We start from the raw sequence: 14,226 nt of genomic DNA, 5'->3' as shown, positions 1-14,226 counted from the left end.
TGAACTGAAATTTGAACCAAAGGAGATGGGTTTGACTTATAATCAGAACAATATGGTATTCCAAAGTAGCTCAAGCCATTTAAATTCACATCCAACCGTATCAAAGAAAAATACCCTTGTGTAGATAAGCCCTGTTCTTGAAGGAAAGTGTGACTTGTCAAAGAAGTTACCCTGAATATAACATTTCCTGAAAGCAGAGATGCACCAGCAAATGAGCTCACAGATCTGCAGGTTGCCAGCGACTGTCTAACTTGGAACTGAAGTGGCGTTTCAAGGAAGCTGAAGTATGTTGATGTATTTTTACTGGATAATTGTCCCTTTGGTGAAGCAGTCAGACAGCCTGTCAGTCTGGCCCTCTGGCTGTGGTTATAGAACATTGTAAAGCATTGCACCAGAGATGTAAACAGGAAACAATAGGACTGTTGAGCTATTTGGAAGAGAAAGGAGCTGTCTGCCTGGGACAGAACCAGGATGAAAGACAGGATCAAATAATCAACAGAAACTGAGTCAAGTTGCCATATTGCTGCCTGGACCTCAGAACATTGCTCAATCTGTGTACAAGTTTTGCTGCCCCACACACCACAGCTGGGACAGTATGGGAATAGCAGAGTGGTGAAGTTCTCTATTCAGGGGGTAAAAGGAAGCTGCCAAGGCAGCTGGATGGGATGTAATACTTATCTAGAGGTCTGTCACTGAGGACACTACCACAACATGAGCCTGATATAGGATGAGAGACAGAAAGGTGATCCAGTGCTGTGTCTGATAGACAGGGGAGTGGAGACGTAAGGGAAAGGAAATGTCAGTCCTAATGAAGCAGGGGCATGAGGGCCCCCAAGGTGCTGAGTCTTTGTTCCTGGAGAAGTGTCCAGGGTTTGCTTTGGCCAGTCAGTTTAAGTCTTCCAATTGATAGAGTGGACTAAGATGTAAAGCACCAGGTTTACAAGGTATGGTTGAGCTACTGACCTGCCTGAAAGTCTGCTCTTCACCCACTGCCCATGTAGAAGAACAGGTTCAAACATCCTCTTGAACAAATTTGCCTGAGATTATATCCAATTCCCATGGTATGTGCCCCATGCTATCATGAAAGGCCAACTCATGAGCCTTATCTTCACTCATTTTCTGAGACACAAAAAAGTCCAAGTTCACAATAGTTTCCAGACCTCCATGAAGAGTAGTGTCTTCCTTCTAAATCACAGAGTATGAAAGCACTTGAGGCCACACTTAGCCCTGGTGTGACTATTTTGATTTCAGTGGAATCATACCAGGGTGGCATTGGCCCCAAGCTTGTCATTAGAAATCCATTGAGAAGGGGGCAAAGCGTACCACAAGACAGGTTTTCTACCAGTGGACGGATTACATTAAAACTCACTGTCTGCTGCTTCACGTTGCATTTTCACAACACATGCATAGGACAGATTGCCTGACAAATTGAATTTGACAAGCGCTATGCTAAAAAGTTGGTGGAAATTAGCTTGCCCTGTGCTGTTACCATTCACAGGCAGTTAATGAGCATTTCAGGAAGGTACTGATGCCTTGCTTCACAGCCAAGAAACCTTTTTAAAATATCTTATTAGTTGCTCTTCCCCATGGTTCATGCCTGTTGCTTACTTCTTGGTGAGGTGTGCTCTCTGGTCCACTTTGGATTTGCTTGCAGATCACTCTGTGTATTATAACAACAAGCATAGAGCAGAGCTAGAGCATTTTCATAGATGATCTAATAGGTCATTGAGTCTAACCCCCTGCCCTGGGCAGGAAAGAGTGCTGAGGTCAGATGACCCCAGCCAGGTTTTTGTCCAGTCTTCTCTTAAATACCTCCAAGGAAGGGGATAGCACCACCTCCCTTGGAAGCATATTCCATATTTTGGCAACGCTCACTGTAAAGATTTTTTTCTTGAAGTCCAGTCTAAATTTGCTGTCCTTCAGTTTGTGGTCATTGTTTCTAGTTACCCTGATGGGTGCTGTGGTAAACATTGTATCCCCTATTTCCTGCTGTCCCCCCATGATGAGTTTGTAGACAGCCACAAGATCACCTCTTAGCCTTCTCTTGAGGAGGCTGAAGAGATTCAGATCCCTCAGTTGGTCTTCATAGGGTTTTTTCTGTAGGCCTTTAACCAGATGGGTGGCCCTCCTATGAACCCTTTCCAGGTTATCTACATCCTTCCTGAAGTGCGGCGACCAAAACTGGACACAGTACTCCAGCTGCAGCCTCACCAATGCCACATAGAGGGGAAGTATCACCTCCTTAGACCTGTTTGTGATGCACCTACTTATGCAAGAAAGAGTGCGGTTAGCTTTGCTTATTGCTTCATTACATTGGTGACTCATGTTCATTTTGGAGTCGACTACAACTCTAAGATCCATTTCCACAATTGTGCTGCTTAGAATGGTACCTCCCAGGCTATAGGAGTGTTGATGATTTTCATATGTTGTCTTTGAAATCCTGTTAATGAGCATAACCTGAGATTTGAGAAACATGCTGTGCCTGCTTAGGAAGGCAAGTCATGAAAAAGCATTAAGATGAATTCTTGGTCACACAACATCTTTAAGGTACCAGGGGTAGCAAACCACTTCATCCCTGAGGCAAATGTGGGACAACAGACATATCAGAGACTCAAAATGAGGAGTAATGGAAGAGGAAGCATGAAATGTTAGTGGATTCCTATCTGTAAAACATGCAGTGCTTTCTATCTTTCATCTGTGATGGATGCATAGAGTGCATCTAGTCTGTGTGGGACAGCGGTAAACCTGTCTCCAACAGAGTTAGCTTGTCTCAGGTTAGAAAGCCAGACTGGAGAGAGAGGGGGAGTGACTGTTTCAAATAAACCAAATTATTTGCAGAACCTTGCATCTAATTTAGTTTTCTTCCCTGGGAGACCCAAGAAAATGGTGTTTTTTTTCTCATGCAGACTGTTTTATAACCTCTTTTTAACATGACAATACTTCAACTCAAAATTGCACTCTGTAATCCTATAAACATTAGGGATGCAAAATACTTATTCACAGCACTGTGCTTATAAACTTGGATTTTTATGTCAATCGGCTTTCAAAGAGCTGTCAGTATAGGACATGTCTGGTGCATGCAGGCAGTAATTAGAATTCAAAGCAAGTAATTGCTTTGTGTATACATACATGCACACATGTGCATGCTTATACACACACACATATAAACATATATATATACACACACACACACACACACACACACACACACACGCATAATTTTTCAGTGGTTCATGGCTTAGTCTCGTAAAGCTGCCAGGTTAAGAGCTTGCTTACCAAACAAGTCCAGTTAAAGTCTTCAGGACACTTGCCTTATTTTTTCTTATTTTTATTACAGTAACAGAAGCCCCATCTGAGGTAGGAGCCCCCTTTTGCTAAGCAGTGTATATGGTAAGAGCCTCCCCCCTTACTGCAGGTGGTTAAAATTCAAGTAAACAAGATAAAGTATGGGAGGGGTAATGAAGATTAAATGACTGGCATGAGGTTGTACTGTAGGGCAGTGAAAGAGTTGGATAGAGGGACTCTCTAGACTCCTGCACCAGTGGTTCTCCAAAACTAGGCTGCAGAATTGCTGTAAGGAGCTGTAAGGACAGGCTAGCAGAGGATCCTTTGGTGCCAAGTAGTGTCATGTGAGGCACTGACTCGCTACAGGCATGCTTACCCAAAACAGGACACTGCACAAGCACTTCAGGGCAACACTGAGGGCAGGCTGAGTAGCCAGTATGGGAGGCAGAGCTAATTAGCCCAAGCATAGCACTGCACTAGCATAGCTACGCTGCTTCTGGGCTGGGAGGTTGTAAGCGTGGAGCAGTTCATGACATGACATGACCTGGCACCAAGGGAGCTTTTCAGAACTAGAGTTTGCTCAGTAAGTGCACAGCAATGCCTTGCACCAACATAGAGCCATATTAAGCACTGTACACGATGCTCTTTCCAGTTTTGGCTACGTTGCTTCCAGGCCTGGCGGTTGATGGATCCACCGTGCTAAACAAGCTCTATACATTTTTTTTGCTAGGAATGTTGTTGTTGTCAGTACCTTAATGCAGGTAATTAAACAGAGACAGAAGACACACGACTGACCTAAAGTTGACAGCTGACACCCTTTTCTGTGGTTCTGGTATAAAAGAAAGTGATCTAAATGTGTCTGTTTCTAGATCTATTAAAACCCTCCTGGCTTATTTTTGTACTTGTGTTGTCTTCACAGTATCTCCTTTTGGTACGGAATGAGATGACAGTTTCCCAGAAGCACCTGGGAGAATTCTGTAGCTCCCTTAAGCAGTACTTGAAGATTGTGGCAGGAGAGAGGGACTGTTTCCAGTAAGTATGATTCTTCCCTTTTCTGATGGAAAGCAGGAGCACCTGTTTCATAATGAATATCTGATTGCATAATATAGCACAGCTACTACTCCAGCTGTTCACATCCCACCAGCCTTGTCAATTATAAATCATAAGTACAGACATAGATTTAATCAAGAGTTAGATAGCCCCAAACAAAATCACAAATCCAATCTCATCATAATTGCATGGGGAAGGGAAAAGGACCATCTGAAATCTAAAGTTAGAGGCAGATCCAGATTTTGCAAATGGCCCCTGCATCAAACCCCAAACATCAATCAGGAGACATCATAAACTGAGGTTGTTGAGGTGTGATGCTAATGTAGCCTATCACTGGTGCTGGCCTGTGTGTGTGCGCGCATACATGCATGTGTGCAGCTGTTTGTTAGCCAAGAGATCAGGATACATGAGGAATGCTAGCATATCTAGAAGAAATGTATTTCCTAGATGTGTCTGGTATGTTCTTCCATATATAAGTGTTTATCTTCAGTGCAAAAAAATACTGTGCACTAAACTCCAGTTAGATAACTTTTAACTTGCATTAACAGCTCCTTTTAAAGCCTATAGAGGAGCTTAGGGCTCAAGTTGAGCTGCTAATCTGATTTAAAAGTCAAGTTGCCTCATCTACACAATTACTTTAACTCAAGTAAGCTAATGTGGGTTACTCACAATAAACCACACCTTTTTTGGAGTAAAAACCTACCTTAGGGCATCAGGGACAGTGGGACGGCGCTTTAATTAGAGAGGCTCTGGGAGCAACTCTGGGGATGCTGTAATTAAAGCACCCACAGCATCATACCTATTCAGCATCCCATGCTTCAGAATGGTGGCAGGGACGTTTTAAGTAAAACTTGTTTGACGAGCTTTAGTTAAAGCACCTCTGCCGACATTTTGAAATGCAGGGACACTGAATACATGTGACGCAGAGGCTGCTAGAACACACTAATTAGCACACTCCAGCAGACTCACAGCAGACTCGATTAATCAAGTCTTCTCCAATGCATGCTAATTAGCACACGGAGCAGAGCTTCGGCATGGGTATAGGTGCCCCTAAGGAGTGAAGGGTTTGTGTGAAGTCCTCTGTCATTGCATATAAGGGAAAGCACTAACTGCTGGGCTCCCTTTTTCACATATACAAGAGGCAAAGCAGAAGCAAAGGAAGCAGTGTGCTCAGAGGGGTCCTCAAGTGGTGATTTTCCTGTGCTTTTCCAAGGTGCTTGAAAGTGCTGTAGTTTGAAGTGACATCACATCACTGTTATACACTCCTGGAACAGACTGGCTAGCTCATTTGCAACAAGACTGCCCTCTTTCACCAGACAGAATCCCTGCTCTTATCAGATGCACCTGATAGCTCCTCCTAGCCTGTGACCTGGGCAATCTGTCTGTAGTTGGCCTCTCACCTGCTGAGAAAGATAAAGCAACAGTTTAATGCCAGCTTCATTTTCAAGCTGAGAACAGGAGTGATAGCCTAACAGTGTAACAGTTAAACTACCCATTAGTTTATTTTGGGCAGTGGGACAGCAAACTTCAGAAGCATCTGTGCTACCATTCAGATCTCAGTGGTGAATTTGTACATACTCCCATAAAATGGAGAAAGCCTGAATGTAACAACCAGTTTCTGTGCTGTTCAGCCTCTAGGCATGGTCCTGAAACACAGTGAGCATCCTCAGCTCTCTGCACATATGAGTAGGAGCGGTAAGTGCTCCAAGTTTTTTTGCCTCAAACTCATGCCATGATGCCAACATGGGAATCAGGACATACAGGATCTTGGGGCAATTCATTCCCATACTGTAATGGCTTTCACACAAGCTGATGAGGCATCACTTGCTGTTCTCAGGCCAGTGAGGTGCCTGGAATTGTCTGTCTTGCACAAATCATGATTGAGTTGCTTTTACTCTCTCTTTGCCTTTTCAGTGTAACTGCAGTGAGGCTCCCGGATGGAGTCACCTTCATTGTCTATGAGTTCTGGGAGTCTGAGGAAGATTGGAAGAGGTAAGAGAACAAAATTTAATCCTGTCTTATGTGCAGGTGAGGGGTGTTCCAACCTAGTAGGTGTTGGTTCGGGCCGTCTTTATCATCTACATGCAAGAGTGTATGCGATTCCTCTGTATGGTGAAGTGTGTGCATACATGTGTGTGCATGAATGCAGAAGCTGCCCTCTCCATGTGAGTATCTAAAAGTTTTTTAACTTTCATCTTGCTTTTCATTTGACGTGTTCCAAGCATAGGGTTTATGATACTATACATAATAGCTAACATCTACTACTGCTAGGGCCCTGACCTGGTATCTCCTAGATGGGAAAATGCTGTGGCCAGGTGAGGCAACAAACTGTTTCCTTCTAGAACAGGGAGATGGAAGGTGTGGGAGCTCATGGGACAGGAAAATGCTACAAGGAATTTCAGGAAAGGGAGATTGGCAGGTGCAGTTTTAAAAGAAAATACTACCTTATCTCCCCTTTATGGTTGTTGTGTTTCATATAAAAATCATCGGTCAAGTGTGACTGTAGTATGAAGGGGTTAGTAATTGTTGTGGAAATGACATGGAGGAAGGGTATTCTCAGCTTAGTTGGTAGATTTCCTTTCACTTTGGTGCATAGTAAGCAAAGCACAACAGGTGACATGAATTTCAGGCTTTTTGCATCAGCAGAAACTGGTGGACAGCCCTAGTTACCTGAACAGGCTTTTGTATTTATATTCTCTGCAAATGCAGAGTTTAAGGCAGAAGGAGCAATTTCTCCCAAACAGTGTCCTAATCAACATCCCCTTGTATTGGAAGAACCTTAAGCCCTTTTAAAAAATGAGTGTCCTTGCCATTTAACATCCAGAGAAACCTGAGGCTTTGCAAGCAAGCCCCAAGGAGAACAGGTGCCAGAAAGCAATGTGATGGTGGTGGAATTCAGGACTTGTCCTGGGTCCCTGGCTGGTAGGAGCCAAAACGACCGTGGAAGCCCTTAGGCTCAGCTGATCTGTATTAGATTGGTAGGAAGATCAAAGACAGCAACCATGTGAAATGGGGACTTCTCAAGGAGCTAGAAAGACAGTGAGAAACTGTCAAGCGTGCAGGCTGCAAGTACACACAAGGGAGGGGAAATTAAGGCTCACTGATGCCATGGGTTTTTTTTCTCAGTGACCACAGCTTAACCATACAGCCTGAATATGGAACTGCTCCTGAGAAATAGCTCACTGATGTCACCCAGAGGCTAAGGAACATTCTGCTTGCATCTCCATTCTGTGGAAGCACCCAGGGAATCATTCAGGGTTTCTCAGACTCAGCCCAAGAAATGACTGAATTGTTGTGCTGATATTTCCACTTATCTCCCAGAGCATAAAAGTAAACTAAATGATGGAAAAGCCAACAAACACATGGATTTTATCATTGCTCTAGAGTCCTAGGACTTGAAGAAAAGTTTGTTTGACTCTCTGAGGCCAGTAGTTCCATGAGATCTACAAAGGAAGAACATTAGATAAAAGCTACAGGTTCTTATTTTTAAGTCAGCTTCTGATTCTGCACAGTAGAGGCCAGTGTTATATTATGTAGTGTAAGGAGAGGCAACTGCAGCCCTAGTGTGTAAGGTAGAGTAAGGTGTAAGGTGTGGGGGGAAGGGAGAGAGGGAGGGCAAACCCCACTAACTTCAGTCATGCTTTAGTTGCTAACAGTGGCCAAACCTACTTTACCTTAACCTGTAACAGCTCATGTTGAACCAGTATTGAACCAGTATCTCCCAGTAGGATGGGCTGTTGCATGGATCTGGCCAGTCACACTGGGCTTTCCCATGTAAAAATTTGGCACAGGCCTGCTTCCTGTTAGTTGCTAATTTACTGTACCTGACACTAACATGAAACCAGCTTACCTTTTAAATCACATTAATTAGGCGAGTGCCCTCTGACTACAAATGTCAGGAGAAAGTTTTGCATAGGATGTTTTACAAAGTTCATCAACCCCACGGGGCAATCCCAGCCCACATAGATCCTCCATCTATTCAGGTAATGCAAATAGCCATGTCTTTTTTGTGACTCTTGCTCTCCTCTGTTCCCTTACTCCTTTCAGCTGAGCTCAGGGCCAAAGTTTGGAATCTGTGTTGTACTTTGTGTATGAATACATTAGTACACTGCATGGAGAATGATGAAAAGTGTGCCTGAAAGATAGTGCGAGAGACAAGGATTTCTTATAGTGATATCTTTTGTTGGACCAACTGTGTCATTGGGATAAAATTACACAAGCTTTTGAATGCAAGGCTTTCTTTGTCAGGTCTTACTGAGAGTCAAACTTTCTCCTGACTAGATAGTTAGTCCAATAAAAGATATCACCCTAAGAAATCCTTGTCTCTCACAATTTCTGAACCATCATGGCTATGACATCATTTGTACACTACTGGAAAGATAAGGAAGACACACAAAAAGAGAACACTCAGGATTGCTTCAAATTAATATAAAAATCCTGGCAAGCTAAAAGAGGGGGGACCCTGACCTAGAGAACAAACCAGAAAGGAGATGTAACTATACATGTCGTGAGTGCCATTAGTCATTGCTACTGGCAACTTCCAGTGGCAATGAGAGGCCCCAGTACAGCTGCTCTATGTACAGCAGTATAGCTGCTCTTATCCTGTTACATTAGGCCAAGACTCATCACTTGTTAATCTTTGTTCCAGACACCTGCAGAGCGCTGCTTGCAAAGGGTTCCAGCATGTGAAAGTGGACACCCTGACTCAGCCGGAGGCTGTTTCCAGTGTGTCAGTTCCAGGTAAAGCCAATAGAGGTATCTTAACACCTGAAGGGCATTGACAAAGCTACCAGTAGAGGCAGAAGCCGCTAAAGAAACTAAGCAGCTGGATCTCAGCTTGAGTGCTAGTGACCCCTGCTCACTATTAAATAAGCCACCCCGAAGTCTGGCAGCCTTAATTCCATCAGTCTCTTCAAGACTATCTGCCCTTCATAGTAAATTTACATGAACTTCGTTGAGACATTCTCATCCTGAAGGGCAAACTGAATGTGAAGGTTCTATAAATTCATTAAGTTGTGGGCATTAAAACACCTTGCAGCTCCACATGGCTGCACAAGGATGGCCTGATTCTCTGCAGCCTTATGCTCTGTCCTTCATTACCTCTTGGTAACATTTTTACGCTGTTTGCAAAGTCAGCCACGCCTTTGCACAAGAGACATGATTGCCAGTCAGTTTCACTGGGTTCATTGTCATCTCTCAGAGCAGTGTGAAATTGCATGTAGAATTGCAAACAAATTATGGATTTTAGCTTATTCAAGAGCTTTTCATTTTCAAGGACAGAAATAAGATACTGCACAGACCCTATTTCTCACTGCCAGACAAGGAGTGCACTGCCCATGTGCCAAATTTCTAAAGTCTGACTTCTGGGTAAAACCCAAGGAAATACCAACAAGTACTGACTCATTTAGCAGCAGATTTTTTTTTTTTCCTGCCAAAGTTATGGGCCAGGGATGTGCCTCCACCTTCTCCCCTGCCCCCCGTGGGAATAAGTTATAATGGTATAACCATATCCACAAGTTGTAAAACTTCCACAACCCCATATCATGAAAGGAATAACATTCAACTTATGTATAATGAAAAGGCCTTATTCATTTTGGGTCTCAGTTTTCCCCTATGGATAATTGCTTAGCTCCCACAGGGGCCATGAAATGTAACTACCTTCTAAATAAAACCCCGTCCATTAGAAAATCTCCAGGGACTAAAACAGTGATGTTATATTACATAAGCAACTCTATTTTGAGCTAATAGCAAAATTCCACTAATTTACATGGGGAAGGGGTGGTTTAATTCAGGGATGTTACTCCTCCAGCTTTATACTCATTTTTCTTATCTCTTGACCGATGAGCTATTAGACACATTCTTTTCCTCCTGCATGCTTTGGTTTGCCTGACAAAACAAGTTCTGCCAATTCAGAATGCAGTAAGCTTTGATGTTGAATCCTTCAGTCTTTCCCTTGGGGTGGCTGTTGTGCCTGCAAAGCTCAGGGGAAGATGTTGAGCGCTCTGAGATGTTGAGTTGACTCTGTGTTCTTCTCACAGCAGCCTGGTGCACCCTGAACAGAGACTAACTGTATTCCTGGAGAAGACACAGAAAGGTGAACAGTGCAACTTTCAGACTCTCACCTTGTCTTTTTCTGTCTTCTGAATTCTCTCTTCCTTTACAGAGGACTAAACTCCTGTCTTTTCTAATGACTTTGTTACAAGTATTGTCTTTTGAATACACTTCTAACCAGGAATGTCAGAAATGTATGTTTGCTGTTTGAAGTGAAGGAAAACAAACCAAAACAAAAAAAACCCTTACACCTACTACATCAGTTCCCCAAAGATCATCTCTCAAACAGGGCTGGAGTGGAGTATGTTGTCTGCCTCCTCATCACCAGAGCCCTGTTGCTGTTTGAGAGACCACAGAGCCATGGGGTCTTTTCTAGGCTCTGTGACACTAAGCAAAACTTATTTATTATTCTCAGTAAGGTGGGAATAATTAAATAAATGAACATGTGGCCAAAGCCTGACTCTCAGAATTGACTCTTCAGCAGCAATGGCCTAATTTTCAGAAGTGCTGTAATTTCCATAGATTTCAGTAAAACAGTAAGTTTTTGGCACTACAGAAAATAGGGAGGACACTGGAGCACAGGCCCAACAGTATGATTCAGTCTGGCCAGCCCTTCCCGTGATGAGGCCAGCAGAAGCCACTTTTACTCAAAGTTTTGTTCCAGATAGATGTTAATTTTTTCATCTAGTAAGCTTGTAAGAATACATTTTGCAATAGAATCTATACCCTTTCTCTAGAATTCAGCTTTGCCATTTACTTATGAAATAAATCCAGCTGTGATGTACCAGCATCTCAGAACTGCCTAGTGGAACAGGCCTAATTTGAGAAGGAAAGTCACTCTGCCTTAGAATTGATGCACCATTTTTAGATTTTTTATTTAATTGTTGGTTTTGTCCTATGTAATCAGGAAGAAAATGAAAACTGTTTTTCTTCCTCCTCTTCAATTCCTGTGTCAAACTGAAGTTTCCTTCACTTTAAAGCCAATGCATGCTAACTAAGCCTTGATGTACTATAGATGCCTTCTTGCTGTAGAAAGTAGCAATCTATTCCTTTACTAAGTTTAGTGCATTTTTTATTTGTTTTTACTGGGAACTACTGCAGGGGAACCAACTCTGAGATGCAGGCTTGCTTATTTCTTCACTTTTGACTATAATGTTTGATATTATTCTCTATGTATGTCAGCAAATGTACCTGGCTTTGAAACCATAGCAAACTACAGGGTGTCAGTATTAAGCAACATATAAGCAATTTAATATTAGAATATGTACAGTTAAGTACTAGAGATGCCAAATAAAATCTCATTGGGAAACTGCAGTGGTTTATTCTATCTTCCTGCTCCTTAGGAGAGAAATGGTATGAAAGATTTCTGCAGTCCTGGAAGAGAAATATTTGCATTAAAATAATTTGATGACAGCTGGGAAATTCATGACTTTCTGGTAAACTGTTGCCTTCTTGCTGCATAGAATCATTTTCTAGGAGGTGATAATGGTGCGGCAGATGTACATCGGTACAACATTTATCAGGCACACACTGTACTGAATGAGGAGGTCTGTCGCTTACCATATAGACCTCTAGGACCCACCAGACAGGAAAAAATGACGCATTGTGTAAAATCAGTCTTTATTTTGTTAGAAAGCTAAAAAGGATTTATTAAATTACAAAGGAAGGCTGATACACTCCTGTCAGTCACCTGGAAATGATGCTCCAAACTATCCTCTATGGAGGTGTGTTATTCGTTACAAATAGCACCAAGCTGGTCACAGTGGACCAGACTATAGGAGACCAAGTTGCGAGTATCCTTGCTAAAAGCACCTAAAGTTTATAGGACAACTCCATGATGGCAATAGTTGTGCTTTGGCCAAAGATGAAAGCTCCACAAAAGACAGAGATGACCCCCCAGACAATTAAACAGGACCTAGAAAAATAAACAGAATATAGAATTTATTCCATGGCAAGCTACCCTGGGAAACAAGTCCCTTGTATAAAGGTAAGCATAATCCTAAATACAACTTTTCCTCTAGACATTGCCTAAGTCTAAAAAAATGCCTTACATTCTTTGAGATCCTGTGTGCTTGGAAAACAATCTCTCTACATAAAATGACTCCTGCTACCTTACTGCAGTCTTCACTATGAATTATATAATTGCTGCACAAAAACCAAATCAGCCTTCACATGTTACAACTTATTTCACTGAGAAGGAGGGGTGCTGCCCAAAGATACCCTGTCAGGCAAGTGTCCTGCTCAGAACAGTGCGCCTCACTCATGGAGAACTGGTAGTACAGGGGTGGCAGCAGTGGATGTAGCAGACAGCCATAAACATCTGTCCTCCTCAGCAAATACTAATGAATCTCTTTCTCAAGGATGAAAGCAAACTGTTAGGTTTTTTACCTATGAACAAATGAGCACCCAAATCTTACATAAATCAACCTCTCTCCTACAAAGTCATTGTCCTTATTCTCCAGCTGGGTTTTTTTGAGGCATATAGACTTTCAAGATTTTTGTCCCAGGCCACACATCTTAAATGCTGTAGTTCTCAGGTGTGGGAATCTAGTTGCTTTCTGGCATTTGGTTTCAAGATGAAATAGAGGTTAGGGGCAGAACAAGATCTTTCCTCCTGTATTCATGTTACACTCACCCAATGGTGTCAGTGGCATGACTGAGTCAGTGGCATAACTGGCAACTATAGAAAGAACCTACTAAGTCCCAGGTCATGTGATGACAAGGTCCATCTCTCTGATGAAAGTAAAAATAAAAATCTTGCCTGCATTTAACATTTTAATCATTTCCACTATATCACTGCATAATTAATGGAGAGGAGATGGATGATGGGGTAAAAAACAAAAAAAACAACAACAACAAAAAAAGAGGACGCTCTTCAAATTACTGTCTGCATATCTGTTCACAAACCTAGCAGGTGAGTGAGATGTTCACCCATTTCAGGACAAGGGAAGCGATAGTCTGACAACTCTCTTCAGATGGGCAAGGCTGTCAATATTAACCTGAGCATTACTGAAATGCAAAAACTATTTTGAGAGACTTGCTATGAGAGAAATCCCAATTTGTCCTTAACCATCTGGCTTACAGTGATGTACTTAACCCTCCTTTAAAAGAGTGGTTTTTTTACCTATGTAGGGCAAGTGAATGCTCTACTTTTATGCCCTACTTAATTCCCTTAGGACTCAAAAGGGTTTTGGCTGTCATGCTAGTTTTTGTGAACGGGTGAATTGGAGTTGATTTTTCTTCAGTATATGTTTAAGCCAAATTGTGTTTTAGGAACATTCCTCCCTCTCCTTCCCTAGCCCAGTCCCCAAAGCCCAGCACTAGAACATTGTGGGTAGATCACAATAATTTTGGATATTCTTGCAAGGAACTCAGGTGGATAACTACAACCAATTTCCTTTGACTAGAAGCATAGATACCAACCAAGAAGTGGAGCAGCACGAGTGCTGGTAAAAAAAATACCTGGGGAGAAGCATGTAGTAGATAAAGAACCCAACCCCCCCGAAGCAATGATTCCACACAAAAAGCAAGTTCTAATCAGGCAACAGCAGTTAAAGCAGCAGCTTTCAAATAAAGCATTACAAGATAAAAGGTTGTGTACTTTGCTATGAAGGCTGCCTGCTGCAGCAAGTTTAGGGCTAGATCAAAAGAACCTGGATGTGTGGTTCCCATTCTGTGGTGCCTAAAATTCACCAGGGTCTTAAGCCCCATGCTCCTCCAGCACTTAGGCTGCAGTTGTCAGCATTCACAAACCTAAACTGTCTCTGTAGCTGTGCCTACCCCAGCCTCTTCTCACAAAACACACGTGCTCTGATTGTACTCAGGAACCTTTTTATCTTG

General features: G+C 42.5%; 2 protein-coding genes across 8 annotated transcripts in view; one reads left to right on the top strand and one right to left on the bottom strand.

The window, feature by feature from the left end:
• Positions 1 to 14,226, top strand: part of NECAB2 (N-terminal EF-hand calcium binding protein 2) — a 441,556-nt gene that overhangs the window by 358,202 nt on the left and 69,128 nt on the right. For 4 of the 7 annotated variants that reach the window (XM_019499209.2, XM_059713749.1, XM_059713750.1 and 1 more), the window contains 4 exons: positions 4,205 to 4,317; positions 6,250 to 6,327; positions 8,984 to 9,075; positions 10,374 to 11,700. In XM_019499209.2, coding sequence (XP_019354754.1) covers positions 4,205 to 4,317; positions 6,250 to 6,327; positions 8,984 to 9,075; positions 10,374 to 10,402 — 312 coding nt within the window. In that variant the 3' untranslated portion in view covers positions 10,403 to 11,700. Of the gene's footprint in view, positions 1 to 4,204; positions 4,318 to 6,249; positions 6,328 to 8,983; positions 9,076 to 10,373; positions 11,701 to 11,729; positions 11,749 to 14,226 lie in introns of those variants that run through there. The other 3 variants (XR_009455239.1, XM_059713747.1, XM_059713748.1) reach the window with 2 other exon arrangements.
• Positions 12,011 to 14,226, bottom strand: part of SLC38A8 (solute carrier family 38 member 8) — a 35,208-nt gene continuing 32,992 nt past the window's right edge. The window contains exon 10 of the mRNA XM_014605246.3: positions 12,011 to 12,301. Coding sequence (XP_014460732.2) covers positions 12,199 to 12,301 — 103 coding nt within the window. The 3' untranslated portion in view covers positions 12,011 to 12,198. The remainder of the gene's footprint in view (positions 12,302 to 14,226) is intronic.

The sequence above is a fragment of the Alligator mississippiensis genome, chromosome 10 (assembly GCF_030867095.1).
Source record: "Alligator mississippiensis isolate rAllMis1 chromosome 10, rAllMis1, whole genome shotgun sequence".
Classification (NCBI taxonomy): Eukaryota; Metazoa; Chordata; order Crocodylia; family Alligatoridae; genus Alligator; species Alligator mississippiensis.
The sequence above is the reverse complement of the archived record's forward strand: the minus strand, read 5'-3'. Positions and strand labels throughout refer to the sequence as shown.